Source organism: Prionailurus bengalensis, chromosome D1, assembly GCF_016509475.1.
Source record: "Prionailurus bengalensis isolate Pbe53 chromosome D1, Fcat_Pben_1.1_paternal_pri, whole genome shotgun sequence".
In the NCBI taxonomy this organism is placed as follows: domain Eukaryota; kingdom Metazoa; phylum Chordata; class Mammalia; order Carnivora; family Felidae; genus Prionailurus; species Prionailurus bengalensis.
This window is the reverse complement of record NC_057346.1, coordinates 9,455,516-9,471,406: the sequence shown is the minus strand read 5'-3', so window position 1 is coordinate 9,471,406 and position 15,891 is coordinate 9,455,516. Positions and strand designations below refer to the sequence as shown.

At 44.9% G+C, this 15,891-nt stretch overlaps 1 protein-coding gene across 1 annotated transcript in view; it reads right to left on the bottom strand.

Moving 5' to 3' along the window:
• Positions 1-1,016: 1,016 nt before the first annotated feature.
• Positions 1,017-15,891, bottom strand: part of CD1H11orf53 (chromosome D1 C11orf53 homolog) — a 28,225-nt gene continuing 13,350 nt past the window's right edge. Inside the window, exons 3-5 of the mRNA XM_043580703.1 lie at positions 6,565-6,607; positions 3,007-3,305; positions 1,017-1,779 (exon numbers count right to left, since the gene is read on the bottom strand). Coding sequence (XP_043436638.1) covers positions 1,378-1,779; positions 3,007-3,305; positions 6,565-6,607 — 744 coding nt within the window. The 3' untranslated portion in view covers positions 1,017-1,377. The remainder of the gene's footprint in view (positions 1,780-3,006; positions 3,306-6,564; positions 6,608-15,891) is intronic.

The following is a 15,891-nucleotide window of genomic DNA, read 5'->3' as shown; positions in this document are numbered from 1 at the left end:
TAGATGGGGTAAAGCACAGGACACCATAACAGAGGATGTGATCAAAACTATATTAAGTGGCTTTAGGCAACCAGGTGGAAAAGGAGAGCAATGGGCCCCCAGGAGATGGAGGAAAAAGGCATTGGGTCAAGAGGGACCAGAGGGGTCAGGAAAATGTGATAAGGGAATAAGGAAAAGAAGGTGGCAGGAGAGTAATAGAAAGAGTGTGGGTGTGACCTGTGGGCCTTGACTCATGCTTTGCAAAGTCAAAGGGCATGCAAGGCTTTTGTGATGGGCTTTGTGAACTCCACTGGCAAAGGAATCTACAGCAGTCAAACTTACACATGAGACAGATGGAGGCTTCAGACATCAGTTTCTCCAGTTATACACAATAGGAGCTATTCATTTCTGAGCAATGAGCCACCAACAAGGTCTTCCTTCAAATGGGGGATGTTGTGTGTAATGCTACTGATGCACACGTGACAAATCTGTCCTGCGAAGCCTCTTTGCTTCTTGGTATTCTGTGGTCTGTTGTTTCTTGTCGACAGCCTAGTCCTGCCCTCAGCATTTCCTTTATTCTTACTTGATCACAGAACACCCATTTCACTAATCCACTCTAATAAGTATATATATATTTTTTCCATCTGAGAAACAATGTAGCTTAATTAAGGCTATCATGGATCAAAGAAACTTTGGGGCCTATTTTTTTGCTGGGGGGGGGGAATGGTGATTAGACTTGTTTTTTGACATTCTAGGCTTGAGGGCAGAGTCAGAGCTGTGTATTTATGAAGCCATAGTCTCCTGACCTCATCCAATTTTAACCACAATAAAGCATTTATATATGGTACCATATCTGTTACTGGTCCTTTTTAAGTCACTAAGGAGAGACACATGGATAACACTTTACTCTTCAGAAATCCCATGGTACAAAGTGAGTTTGGTTTTACATGCCCTAATCTACACTGTATCCTATGCTTTCTCTCTTACTGTAGGACACACATAGCTCATCACCAAGAAAAACTGCACAGGAGAATCAGTGTATTTCACCATCTGCATAAACTTTTTAATGTAATTTAAGAAAACTACGAGCGCTAAACATGATAGTTCAAAGATAACAGAAATTCAGAATGTAAGGTGTTACTAAAGTTCCAAAAAGGCATTGCTCTCAGGTGTCTCACTAGAATACGGTCTGATGTCCCGAATTAACGTACGTTGTATTTCATGGGGCTGTGGTAGGGAGGATTACAAATGAATCCCGTGGTCTGTTGACAAAGGGCGGCCTGATGGCCTGTTCTGAGAATCTGGTTCTGAATGAATAAGCTACCACACTGCAAATGGTCCGTGAAATACAGAACCCCACTCAGAGAAAAGCCCAGCAGAAGTCCTTCAGCGCTCCCTTCAGTAAGCTCTACGGCACTCATATGACCCCCACGCCATGCTCCCGTCTTCTTTGGTCCACGAAGAAGGGTCCTGAAGGGAAGGGGCGTCTACCCCCTCCTCTGGGGCGAGGGGCACCACCTTGTGCGGTAGATCATTGGACATGGTCATGAAAGGGGTGAAGGGATACGGGGGTGGGGTGGGGTACCCCGGCACATGATACAGATCCTCTAGTGCATGCAGGGAGTAGGACTGAGCCCCAGCTAGGGGGGCCCCCCAGCTGGAGCTCCGGTGCTGAGTGCTGGTCCCAGACTCCAGCTGGGAGAGACATCCTGTGCTGGGCGGCAAGGTCTGCGGGGTATCGGCGGGCACGGGGTCTGCCTGGCTGAGACCATCGGGCACCGTTTGCTCCCATGAGTCCCTCTGAGGAGAACGGAAAGGTCACTGGGGTTAGTCATTAGATGATACTCCCACGTGGACAGATTTCCTCACCAACACTGGCTGTGGTCAGACCATGGCTTCCAGAGGGGACTTGGTGTCCCCTCTCTGCTGTTCCAGCTTCCTTACCAGGCACCTGTTCCCTCTGGTGTCTAATACCAGCGGTGAGAGTTTTCGTTCCTTTCTTACTCTAGAATTAGATTCTCTGTATTTATTACAATTCCTTTCCCCAGAAAACACCACTAAAGGAGTGAAAGGAGGGAATAAAACAAACATTTATACAGCATTTTACCCATTACGACGTACTATGTCTTGCATTCTTTTTAAGCTTCACCCTACCCGGGGTCCTAGAATGCCGTTTCCACAGTGGGGAAGCCAGCGCTGGCCGCTCCTGGGAGGAGTACGTCTCTAAACTACATGGTGGGCTTTTGCCCTCAGAGAGCCAAGAGGTAGAACTTCCATAGGCTTAGAGCTGGAAAGACTTGGGTTCACTTCATGGCTGTGCCACTTACTAACTTTCTCACTCTGAGTACCTCACTTTGTTCATCTGTAAAATGGGGCTTTAAGAATTGTATCCTGAGTCGTTGCAAGTATTAAAGGAACAAAGGCACACAGGAGTTCCTGGCTGGAGGAGGTAACTCCATAAGGTTAATTCACCCCCTTTTGTCTAAAATCCCATCTTTAGAGATTCATTCCTTTGTAGTTGAAGGCTTTACAGTTTTCTGTAAGTTGGGTGTTGGTATTCTTCAGATCTTTAGGAACTCACCACTTTGTTAGGATTGAGGAAGAACAAGATTCTATAGGGTAGAAATATTGTGGGAGAGGGCGCAGGGGGACTGGGAGGTTAGGAGACACCTTGGTGGCCTGCCCTGGCAGATTACAGCCTAGTCTCGTGGGAGATGTCACTTCAGTGAGCTTTCCTTGTGTGCTGCGGGAACGATGGGGGAGCGTCTGGCAAAATGAGTTGAGTCCTAACAAAATGCATATAAACTTGCCTTAGAGTTGTCCCCTCCCAAGACCCTAGACAGACAGACCTTGCGGGGGTCGTGGTCTGCGTGGATTTTGAGGAAGGGCCCCTCTCGGAGTGTATCCTGGGAGAACAGCCTCAGAGGTGTGCCGGGCAAGCCGGACCTGACTTCCACCTGGTTACCAAGCGCAATGACCGGCCAGACCTCACCTTACTCCCTAAATGGGAGACCCCTGCATACTCACAAGCACGAAGTGCGTGGGGTCCCCAGGGAAGGGTGGAGGCAGGAGCGGCGGCAGGGGCGAGGCGCTGAACAGAGAGCCGGTGCTGGGGGTCAGGCCTGGCGGGGGCCGGTGGTCTGCGTAGGGCTCCGGGAAGTAGGAATCCAGGAGGGCCGGGTGGCTCTGCCCTGCGGGGGACTCACAGGGAAAGGGCTTCGCCGGTGAGGTGCAGACGTCGTTTGCAAACTGTTTCGTGTGGTGGAAATCCGAGTCAGAGAGGAAAGATCTTCTGATACCATAGTAACCTGACGTTACCGGTGAACCTGTTGCCAAAGGAAAAACAAACTGGCAACAATCTCTCCATGGGAAGTCCGGGCAAATCTGTTGCAGCTGAGACCCTCCACGTGGGAAACGGTCTTTTTTTTTTTTTTAATTCAAATTTTCATTTAAATTCTAGCTAGTTAACATACCAGTGCAAAATTGGTGTCAGTAGAATTCAGTGATTCATCACTTACATACAACACCCAGTGCTCATCATAAGTGCCTTCCATTTTTTTTTTTTAAATTTTTTTCAACATTTTTTATTTATTTTTGGGACAGAGAGAGACAGAGCATGAACGGGGGAGGGGCAGAGAGAGAGGGAGACACAGAATCGGAAACAGGCTCCAGGCTCTGAGCCATCAGCCCAGAGCCTGACGCGGGGCTCGAACTCACGGACCGCGAGATCGTGACCTGGCTGAAGTCGGACGCTTAACCGACTGCGCCACCCAGGCGCCCCCCATTTTTTTTTTTAAGTTTATTTGCTTTAAGAAAGGGAGCGCCATCTGGGAAGGGACCGAGAGAGGGGGAGAGAGAGAATCCCAGGAAGGCTCTTTGCTGTCAGGACAGAGCCCATTGTGGGGCTCAGTCTCACAAACCTTGAGATCATGACCTGAGCCGAAATCAAGAGTCAGACACTTCATCAGCTAGGCCACCAGGGTGCCCCAGAAGTACCCTCCGTAATGCCCATCACCCATCTAGCCCATCTCCCGCCCACCTCCCTCCATCAACCCTCGGTTTGTTCTCTAACGTTACGAGTCTCTCATGGTTTGTGTTCCTTTCTTTCCTTCCCCCCTCCAAGATGTTCATCTCTCTTGGGGAAACCATCTTTCTAACATGGGCTGAACACCAAAGCAAACATTTAAATAGAGAAATGTCTTGAAAAGCATTAAATATTGCTGCATTGCCCCCTTTTAACTGGTCCAGCCCAAATAACTAATATGTTTAAAATTCATTCCGCCTTTGGAGAGGAGCTCATTGGAGACGGTGCCGTAACTTCTCATTCGCTCACTCCAAGTGCATTTACTGTGCACTTTCTGTGTTCCAGTCACTGTGCTGGGAAAAGTTTGGGCTTAAGGAGACAAGGAAAGAAATCCCTTGACGTTTACATTATATCAAATGAAGCGTCTTTTTTTTTTTTTTTACAGCTTCTGAGCTCTGTCCCCATTGAGCAGACTCAAGACTGCTAACAACAGGCTGCTTCTGGGTGTGTTATCCCAGATGCAGTATCTCTAGATAAGGCGATAGGATAACCCCACCCCCAAATCAGAGGTAGGCTGTCTGCTGCTTCCACGTCTTTGTATACTGACCTTTTATCAGATGTCTCATACCTAGCAGGCATCAAGAAATGGCTTGCTTGCTTTGGGATGCTAGAGCTTCTCTGCAACCAAGTCAGAAAGAGGACTGCCAAAAAATGTGTTTGCTGGCTTTGAGGAGTCTGGTGTTATTTGCTGCCCTCTTGTGTCCATGCCGAGTCCCTGACTCAGCTCACCTGGGCCCTGGGCGAGTTTGGGAAGGGAATACCTCCCACAGAAAGCTTCCCTTGGTGAAACCAGGGGAACCAGATGAACCTGAGAAGAGGCGGGGCCAGTGAAATGGTTCCATAGGGGAAACGAGGTGTTCGCTAAAGACTTTCAGACCCAGTGGCTCCGCTGTAGCAGGAAACACATTAGCATTTAGAACATGTTCCGGGAGGTAGACGCAAGCTCTGTGCAAGTGATGGTTTAATTATTCCAGCTGGTGGTGGATGTGGTCTAATTAGCTAAGATCTGCGCCCTGAGGTCACAAAAGGGCTGAGCCTGTCTTTCTTCCCTTCCCTCAGCCAGAGTGGGAGCTCTGTCCCACCCACTCTCTACTCATCCTCCCCAGAGATCATACCCCTTTGTTATCGTGACACAGTCATCCATTACTCCACTGACACGGGACTTTGGCCCTTGACACGAGGTGTGGAACTTTATAGTATGCTCACTACTCCCTCAGCTGAGTTGCAGCCCTCTTTCTAATCTACCTGCCAGCTCCATGGGGGTCAGGGCTTATGTCTTATATTTTGCTGTAAATCCAGCAGCATAACACCGTGTTCAACAATTATATGTAAATTTATTCATTCATTCGGAGGATATCAAAATTCCCCGTAGAAACTTACAGCAAATTCTACTTCTTCTACTGTCATCTGAAATTCTATAGCCCCAGACTTCTAATCTGCTCATGAATTTGAAAGCTGCAGTCAGGGGTTTCGTCATAAGCATACTTCCACAGGGGGAGAAAAAAAATATGTGCAAGTGAAAATTAATATCAATAAAGAAAATTCTGTTTCATGCCATGAATTTGTATCCACGGGAGTGACTGAAGCTGAGGGGAGAATGAAGAGTATGTAAACAAGTCTTCTAGGATCTCATGTCTATATTCCCAGTTTCCAAATAAAAACAACCATGAAGAAAAGAAAGAAAGGAAAAAAAAAACCCCACAAACCCTTGTGCTTTCTTAAGTGTATATTTTTCTCCTTAAAAAGAGGAGGAATAGTTCTGGAAAGTACGGGAAGCTGCAAAAATTTCCTTCTATAGGAGGGAGCAGATGTAGCCAGATTCCAGGGATGATAAACATGTTTGCGAAACACAACATACAGACATTCAGATATGCGGGGTCTCCTTTTGGCCCTTATTCCTTTTCTTATCCAGCTGCGAAGCTTCCTAAAATCATTTGAGAAAGCCTATGCCATCTCTGAGTTTGGGCTCTGAAAGGAGTGTGTGTTAGTGTGCACATGCGTGTGCACGTGTGCATAGACATCCCCAACACTTTTGCTAAGAATCAGAATGCCCCTTTCCCACCTCTGCAGGAGCACTGAAAGACACATATGTATTGAAATGAATACCAAATGCTTAAGGTGCCTGATGTACAGAGAGCCCTCCATAAATGGTAGTTTCTTCACCTGCCTTTCTGTTTCAAAGCAGGCGCATAATCTATCGGATCATGGTCCCAGAATTGTGCACATTTTAAAACCGTATCGAGGGCCTGTTACTGCTTTCGCTCACTAAGCTTCTGCGAGGCCAGGGGTGGAAAGGCCGCCTTCAAGACAGAATGAATTCCAAACTCAGGAATGATTGAATCAGGTCTGTCTTCACTGATTTTCTATTTTAAAAATAACTTGTTTGAAAAAGTAAAATTTCGGAGGTGCTATAAGGCAGTTATAAAAGAATGGAAACCCCAATGCCGGACTGAAACTCAAAAAGGGAATTAAGTAACTGCTCGTTGAGCTTCAGCACTCACCTGGCATCTGGGCAAATGGAGACGGGGAGTTGCTGACTCCGCTCTGGAAGGCAAAGAGAGTGTTAGTATTTTCTTTAGTTCCGAGTTCAAATTTAAAAAAAAGAAAAGATTAGGGATACATTTGATAAGGTTTATATCCTGATACTAAGAAACATTATTTGGGGGCTGAACTGGGAGGGCAACCTAGGTTAAGAATTCAAGTATCAGAGGGGCGCCTGGGTGGCTCAGTCGGTTAAGCATCCCTCCGACTTCAGCTCAGGTCACCGTCTCATGGTTCGTGGGTTAGACCCCTGCATCAGGCTCTGTGCATCAGGCTCTGTGCTGACAGCTCAGAGCCTGGTGTCTGCTTCAGATTCTGCATCTCCCTCTGTCTCTGCCCCTCCCCTGGTCATGCTCTGTCTCTCTCTCTGTCTCTCTCTGTCTCTCTCTCTCTCTCTCAAAAATGAATAAACATTAAAAAAATAAAAACTTCAAGTGTCAGAGTACAAAGTTTTATGAGGGACAGAGTTAGAAACCAAAGTTCGATTCTAGTAAACATGCCGAAAAGCTCAGGCTGGATGAAATGGAATAATTTGTACTTCATTTTTTTTACTGTTTGTGGTAATATCAAATATATACCAGGTGCTTTAAATACACACATACATATGTTTGGCATTTGGCTTCAGCACTGAGTGGTCACTGTTTTACGGTCTGCCTTTATGTAGAATCAAAGCTCCAGCCAGAGTAGGGACCTTGACTGTGGCTTGTGCTCAGTGCCCAGAACAGAATGTGGTTCATAGTAGACACAATGAAACTGTGTGGAATAAAGATACAGTCCTCAAAGAGCCCACGGTCTAGTGATCATGGGAGGTTGGGGGATGTTGTCTGTTTGGTCATGTCCCCTCAGAAGATGTATGGGAGTCCTAACCCCAGTACCTGTGAATGTGACCTGATTTGGAAATAGGGCCTTTGAAGACACAACTCGTTAAAGTAAGGGGAGGTCATACTGAATGAGGGCGGGCCCTAAATCCAGCGTGAACGGTGTCCGTATAAAAAGAGGAGGGAGAAACACAGAGACACAGACACAGAAGGGAGAAGGACACGTGAAGACAGAAGTAGAAGTTTGAGTGATACAACGTCAGGCTGAGGACCACCGAGGACTGTGGGCCGGCTACAACCAGCAGCTGGAAGAGGCAGGGAGGTGTGCTTCCCTAGATCCTTCAGAGGGAGTCTGGCCCTGCTGATACCTTGATTTTGGACTTCTAGTCTCAGAACTGTGAGACAGTACATTTCTGGTATTTTAAGCCACTCCGGTTGTAGTTAATCTGTTACTGCAGTCCTGGGAAGCTAACGCAGAGAGTGACAAAGAAACAGACAACTCAGTGGAGTGTGTGAGAAGTGGCATGGTCGGGGAAAGGTGGAGTGAGGGGGGCACCAAAGCTCGTATTGGGGATGGGGTGAGGAGCACATCCTGGGGCAGGTGATACCTAAGCTGACCTCTGAAGGAAGCGTATCCAGGGATGCAGAGTCTTAAAATATACAACTGCAAATTCTGGCTCCACGATGCCCCCCAACAAAGTTGTGTAGGGAAAAAAATAGCTGTTGCAAAAGTTGAGAGTCCTCAGCATCTAGTTCTTTGGATCTGAGCTCTTAGCCTGGCGCTCAAAGTGCTGCAGACCCTCGCAAGTTGGAAGAGACTTTATGGAGAGCCTCGTGCAAGCACCCACTCAATGCCAAGGTCCTGTCCATGTTATTAACGCTGAGTGCATTGAGCTCCGAGGGATGGAGAGCCCAACACCCTCTGTGAAAGCCCATTTCTTCTCTGGGCACTTTTGACTGTCACAAAGCAGGCAGAAGAGAATCATTTTCTTATTTCTCATCTTTTTGGTCCATATACAATAAGTTTAACCCTTCTTCCATATATGGCTCTCCAAATATTGAGAGACAATCCATCATTTCCCCAAGGTCTTAATCAGTTCGGGCTTCTCTACCAGCAAATACCATGGACTGGGGTGGCTTAAACAGGAAACATTTCCCCCAGCTCGGAGGCTGGAAGGGTGCCCACATGATCAGGTTCTTGGTGGGGAGACCTCTCTTCCTGAGTGTTTTGAGCATGGCCTTCTCACTGTGTCTTCATGTGGCAGAAAGAGAGATCATCTCTCTCATGTGTCTCTTCCATGAGGGCACTAATCCCAATCACAAGGGCTCCACGTTCATAACCCAATCAGCTCCCAAAGGCCCCATTTCCGAACACAATCACATGGCGGGGTCAGGGCTTTAACATATGAATTCTGAGGAGTCGACGAACATTCAGTTCATAGCACCAAACTGGAATTCAATCTCGTCCAAGCCAAAATGTTCTCCAACCATTCAGAAGTAGCACAAGTTAATTTGAGCGAAGAAGACTCTGGACCCAGAGTGTATGTGTTTGAATCCCAGCTCTGCCTCTTATTAGCTGTGTGATCTTGGGTACGTGAACATCAAGTTGTATCACACCTGCACGTAGGTATGCACATATCATGCAAGCACATAGAATAGCTCCTGGCATCGAGTGAGCAGGAAATAAGTGCTAGTTACATAGTGCTTATCACTCACATGCGTTCTTATGCCCCTTCAAATCTATGGCAAGTTCCTCTAAACATGCTCTGATTTATGTGTCTTCCTGTTCAATAAGTTAACACTTTTAAGTGGCAGAAGGGAACCACGGGCAGGCAGGGCCAGGGGTGCCTACATCTCTATGGGAAGCAAAGGAAGAAGCAGTGATTAAGCACAGAAGCACTTGTGTTTGGACACAATTTCCCATGTTGCGGGGCCCATCTTATCCTGGGGTTCCTCCGAGTCCCAGCTCTGTCTGGCTGGGTGTTTTCTCGAAGGCAGGCACCAAGGCCTACACCCTCTGGCTTCTGCGTCCGCCTCCTTCCGGGTGTCTGTGGGCTGTGTCCTGAATGCTGGCCAGGGGAGATGTCCTGCTCCCCTTCTCCCACCTTTTCTCCCTGCCTGCTACCCTTAAGCCGCTCTGGCCAAGGCTGGGCCAGGCCGAAGGCCTTCTGTGAGACGCAGACACAGGCCCAACCTGATGGATGAAAGTGTCAGCACCCTATCCTGCTCTCACACAGCTCTTCGTCCAAGCCTCTTCCCCAAGGCGACGATAAGGCCCAGTCTACGCCCTACACATCTCTGCTGTGAAAGCTTTCCTGTCATTCACCTGTGCCATCAGGCAGTCCCGGGGATCTCCTCACACCCCTTCTCCTTCTGCCCAGGCCCCCTCATTCCCGTGGAACTGGAGCGCTGTACCCTCCCCCAACCCAGATTCAATACCCAAAGACCCTACAGCAGTTTCCCAGTTACGGGTCTCATTGATTTTATTTATGATTTGATGAAAAGAAGCCTCTCTTGTTCATTTCTCCTACACAGTTTTGCTTTCTACCTGCTGTGGAAATTACCAGTGTGTTTTCATTGTTTATGGTTACCCACAAAATTTTACCTTGTGTATTTAACAAAGACTACGATCGATACCTGAAAACTCCCACTGACAAAGTCCTCGGAACATTGGCTCTCACTAGGCCTCTCCCTAATTTATGTGACTGTGCTATTTTCTGGCATTTTAGGTTGTTTCTTTATATTGCATCTTTCCAATTAGACATCATAATTATCATCATTTTTTAAAAAGTTTACTTATTTATTTTGAGAGAGAGAGACAGAGAGAGTGAGCAGGGGAGGGACAGAGCTAGAGGGAGAGAGAGAATCCCACGCAGGCTCCGAGATATCAGTGCAGAGCCTGACTTGGGGCTCGATTCCCTGACTGTGAGATCATGACCTGAGCTGAAATCAAGAGTCAGACACTTCACCGACTGAGCCACCCAGGCTCCCCATCGTCATTTTATTAAGTAAATCTGTATTAGATTTACTTATGTATTCACTATTTTCTTTGCTTACTCTTCCTCCAGACTATTTTTTTTTAGGATTCATTTTCCTCCTTCTGGAGTAATCCTTCAGGGGCACCTGGGTAAAGCCTGTTTGAGATGCTCTCTCCCTTCCTCTCTGCCCCTCACCCCCCCTCTCTAAAAAGTAATCCTTCAGAAAATTCCTTTCCTGTAGGTGATGTTGGTGGTAAAATGCTTCCGTTTTTATTTACCCTGAAAATATCATTTCTTTTTCTCTTGTACTTAAAAGGGAACATTTCCAGGTTCACAAATGTAACTTTATAGTTCTTCCTGTCTCACCACTTCAAAGATGTCACCCCACTGTCTCAGCTTCCATGATTGCTCTTGACCTCATAGTTATTCTTTAGACAATTTTTCTTTCCTTTATGCTTTTTAAAAAGAAATTATTGTGGAAGTATAGTTGAATACAATGTTACATTGGTTTCAGGTGTACAAATGTAGGGGTTTGTCAATTCTACACATTACTCAGTGGTTACCCACGGTAAGTGGAGGTGCCCTCTGTCACCATACAATGTTACTCTAATTTATTGACTATGTTTCCTGGGCTGTACTTTTTTTCATCCCTATGACATTCATTTTATAAGTGGAAGTTTGGACCTCTTATTCCCTTCACCTATTTCACCCATCCCCTCCCCCCATATATATCTATGTTGAAAGACTTGGACTGCTTCCAAGACACTTGGACTGCTTCCATAAGTTGGCTATTGTAAATAATGTTGCAAGAAGCGGAAGGGTGCATATATCTTTTTGAATTAGTGTTTTTGTTTTCTTTGGGTAAATACCCAGTCATGGAATTACTGGATCATATGGTATTTCTATTTTTAACTTTTTGAGGAACCCCCATACTGTCTTTCACAGTGGCTGTACCACCTTGCATTCCCACCGACGGTGCACAAGGGTTCCCTTTTTCTCCACATCCCCCCAACAATTGTTTCTTGTGTTTTTGATTGTAGCCATTCTGACAGGTGTGAGGTGATATCTCATTGTGGTTTTGATTTGCATTTCCCTGATGATGAGTGAGGTTAAGCATCTTTTCAGGTGTCTATTGGCCATCTGGATGTCTTCTCTGGAAAAAAAATCTCTTTAGGTATTCTGCCAATTTTTGAAGTCTCTGCTTTTTAATATACTCCTTTGTCTTCAAATTTCTTCAAAGTGACCTCATTTTAACTCTGGAAAAGTTTCAACTGTCCTCTCTTTAAATATTGTCTTGTCTGTATCGTCCTCATTCTCTCCTCCTGGGGCTCTGTGAAGATGTTTGTTAAACCTTTACCTTCACCCTCTATACCGAAAACCTCCCATTATACTCTCTATATCTGTGATTTTCTGTTCTATCTTTTGGTATAAATTACTATCGACTTCTTCAGAAATACATCCAGTTCACTAATTCTTTCTTCAGCTAATTTGTTTTATTTATCTATCTATTTATTTATTTATTTATTTATAAGTTTATTTATTTTGAGAGATACAGAGACAGTGTGAGTGGGGGAGGGGCACAGAGAGGGAGGGAGAGAATCCCAAGCAGGCTCCACACTGCCAGCACACAGCCCAATGCGGGGCTCAAACTCACGAAGCTGCGAGATCATGACCTGAGCTGAAACCAAGAGTTGGACGCTCAACCAACTGAGCCACCCAGGTTCCCCCTCATACATTGCGTTTTAAACATTGTCAATGAATACATATTTTTCCATTTATATAAATTCCACATGATTTAAAAAAAAAAAATCCACCACCTAGTGATTTCTGTTGGTCTCTAGTTGAATGTTTGCTACTTATTAAGTGACTGTGTATTTTGTATTTGATAGTTCTAATACCTAAAATCTTTAGGCATTTGAATGTATTGTTTATTGTTTATGCTGACTCTCACTCATCCTGGTTTGCTTCCTTATGCATTTGGCGATCTTTGATTGAAACTCATATCTGGTTAACCTTCATCTGTGAAAATCTGGGGTTCTAATTTGAGATTGTTTTCCTCCAGAAGAGTTATGTTTGTATTTCTGGGGAGCCAGCTCCCTTCCCGGTTCCCCGGTTAATCTTGGGAGTCCCAAGTTCAGCTCCAACCTTGGCAACTGTTTAAGGACTGTCATGCATAAAGCTAACTTGGACACCTGTTCTCAGGGGAACTTGCCTTTTTGGTGTGATCACCTTCTCATCATTCACTGTCTTAATTTCTCGCCAAACAGTTTCCCCAGCCTCCCATACCAGCACTCCTTGCCCCTCTTCCCCCAGCCTTGGAGACTTCCCTTACTTCCTGCCAAGTCAACAAACTCTTACTAAAATGTGTTTTATGCAGGACCCAGCTTTGTTGTGGGTGAGATCTCCCCACCCCCAGACCATCTAGTCTGACCCAAACAACTGAGTACCTAAATATTGAGTACCTAAATTAGACATAGATACCTTGCTGTTTTTTACACAGCACAAAATATTTTATTTTCTCCTAATTTCCAAATTCTCTCACAGAGATTTAAATTACAATAGAAGTAATTCATAAACCCATACTTGCCATTTCATAGACAAACTGTTAAGCATGTGCCCAGATGTGTTATATGTATTATCTCATTTAATTATCACCACAGTCCCTAAAGAGAGGGAATATGATTCTCATTTCAATGATGAGGGAACTGAAGAGTAGAGAAATAACCCAAGTTCCCAAATGGGTGGAGGTGATGGTGATCGTGGTGGATGGACTCAAATAAGGACCTTTGGAATTTCAGATCCTATTCATTAACTAATATGCCATGCTGTCCTCCAAGCATTTTAATATCTCAAAAATAAAAATAGAAAAATTTCCTATGTAGTTAATTTTTTTTAAGTATATAGGAGACTTGGGGACATCCAGAGAGAGCATGTAATTATACCAAAGCTCACAAAGAAGACTGCCACTTTCCTGTCTGACACCTACATATATATGTAGGTGTCAGACAGGAAAGTGGCAATCTTCTTTATATATATATATATATATATATATATATATATATATATACATCCTTAGTCCTCCAATGGATATACTATTTTGGGGGGTCAGCTTTACTGAGGTGCAATTTACATATAATAAAATTCCCAAATTTTAAACATACAATTTGATGAATTTTGACAAATTTTGACAGACTCCTGTGACCCACCACTATAATCATGACCTAAAACATTTCCATCAGATTAGTTGTTTTTTAGCGATACTGAGCACTGCCCTCTCTGTGGTGGCCTGGGAAATATTTGGGGGGGTGGATATAAAAGGCAATGATCACGCACCCTGTCAGCTGGCCTCACAGAACATAGAACTGAGTTCCAACGGCCCTGTGAGGGACTGGAAAGGATCTCCCTGGACAGAGTTCAGGGCTGGCACTTACTCCCCATCTCCTTCTCAGACCTCACAGGTTGAGGAGGAACAGACTACCACGTGAGTCTTTAGCAGGCGCCCTCGCTGTCATGGCACGTGTGAAGGGAAAGCTCACGTCCCCTTCTTCCTGTTTCAAGATACTATGTTCACACAGTTGCCTCTGATCCTATGAATTCTCCAGAAATAATATTGAAATTAATACTGAAGAGCCCATAACTTTTGACCAAGCAAGATGGTATATAATTTTTATTTTGCATATAGCAAACAACAGGATCTCACAATGCCAGGTAGCCAAATTCAGAGGTTTATATTTGAATGAAATTTGCCAGGCTGCAACTTCCTGTAGCTAACGCAGCAGCCTCACAGCTGCCCCAAAAGCCCCTCCATGAAAATGAGTTAATTTGAACTAATGGGTCATCCAGGTAGTGAAGTGATAAGATTAGGAGTTTCACCTTGAGTACATTTATTGTCATTTTTATGACCCAATAATATTTTCGGTTGCCAATCTGGTTGAAGAAATATACTGAAATGTATGCGGAAAAGATCTCCGACTAGTATAAGAGTTTTCACACTGTTATATAATTTATTTCTAAATTCTAATGACATACTTCAGAATGTGGCTCTTTAATCTTAAAGATAATTGCTACTAATTAGTAATTATTACTAATCACTAATAATAATCACAGCCACTCGTGGATAGCTGGGCTTCCTTTTAAATTTCTATTTGTTTTTGAAAGAGGGGGGGGGGAGGGGCAGAGAAAGAGGGAGTTACAGAAGCAGGCTCCAGGCTCCCAGCTGTCAGCACAGAGCCCCATGAGGGACTTGAACTCATGAACTGTGAGATCATGACCTGAGCCAAAGTCAGATGCTTAACTGACTGAGCCACCCAGGTGCTACCCAGGCACACAGGCACCCAGCTGGGCTCCCCTTTAAAGGAATTCATAGCAGTCTATATATTTAATACCTCATTGTCATCACACCTATGGTTGAGAGAGGGGTTGAGGATACTATACTGTACATTCTAAAACCTTGTTTTAATATCTGAATTTAGGGGGACCTGGGTGGCTCAGTCGGTTAAGCGTCCGACTCTTGGTTTTGGTTCAGGTCATGATCTCACAATTTCGTGACTTCAGCCCCATGTTGGGCTCCAAGCTGACAGTGTGGAGCCTGCTTGGGATTCTCTGTCTCCCTCTCTCTGCCCCTCCCCCACTTTCACTATCTCTGTCTCTCTCAAAATAAATAAATAAACTTAAAAAAAATAATATCTGAATTTAGACCCATCATAAGTCATACGATTTTCCTCCAGCTTTGAAATTAATGTAAAGTTAATGCTGGATGTAACACAATTAGTCTTTCAGTGGATCTCCATGTTAGGTTGGAATATCTTCTTCTTCCAGAAGAGAATGGGCATAGAGAATCAGATGCCGTACTTAATGTTAAACCATGCAGTAGAACCAGGAGCATTCTGATTGGTGTGAAATCTTATACTGTGAATAAACTATACTAACCTTGCTGTAATGAACTTTATTAGTTTTGCAAAGTGTGAAACAGGTTTTGATTTGTGGGCCACTTATCTGAGTTCCATGGTAATTAGCCATAGGTAAGAAAAATATTCCACAGTGAATAGGAACTATAGTTAGAAGCATCTACCATGTGCCAGGTGGTTTCTATAAGGCTATCTTATTATAAACTAAACACTATCACCTCAGTTTTACAAACAAGGAAACTGAGCATCAGAGAAGATAAGTAATATGCCCAAGATCCCATGTCTAGTAAATTACGGAACTAGCTGTAAACCCAGAGTCTCTGCCTCCCATATTTCTGCTCTGTCAAGCTCTCAGTGACCTAACAAGCAAGTTCTCTGCACATGCCCCTTCCGTCAAACCAGATATTTCCCGGGCACCTCTGATGTGCATGTCACAGTGCTGTGTAGACAAAACGCCACTCAGAGGCTTGGATTGGGATCCACTTAGGGAGACAAGCCAGTTCGTTCGTGGTAGATTAAATATGGTCACAGTTTCTTTGCAGCCCACCCCCCCCACCCCCATTAAGAAGTGGAGTCTGTCCCGC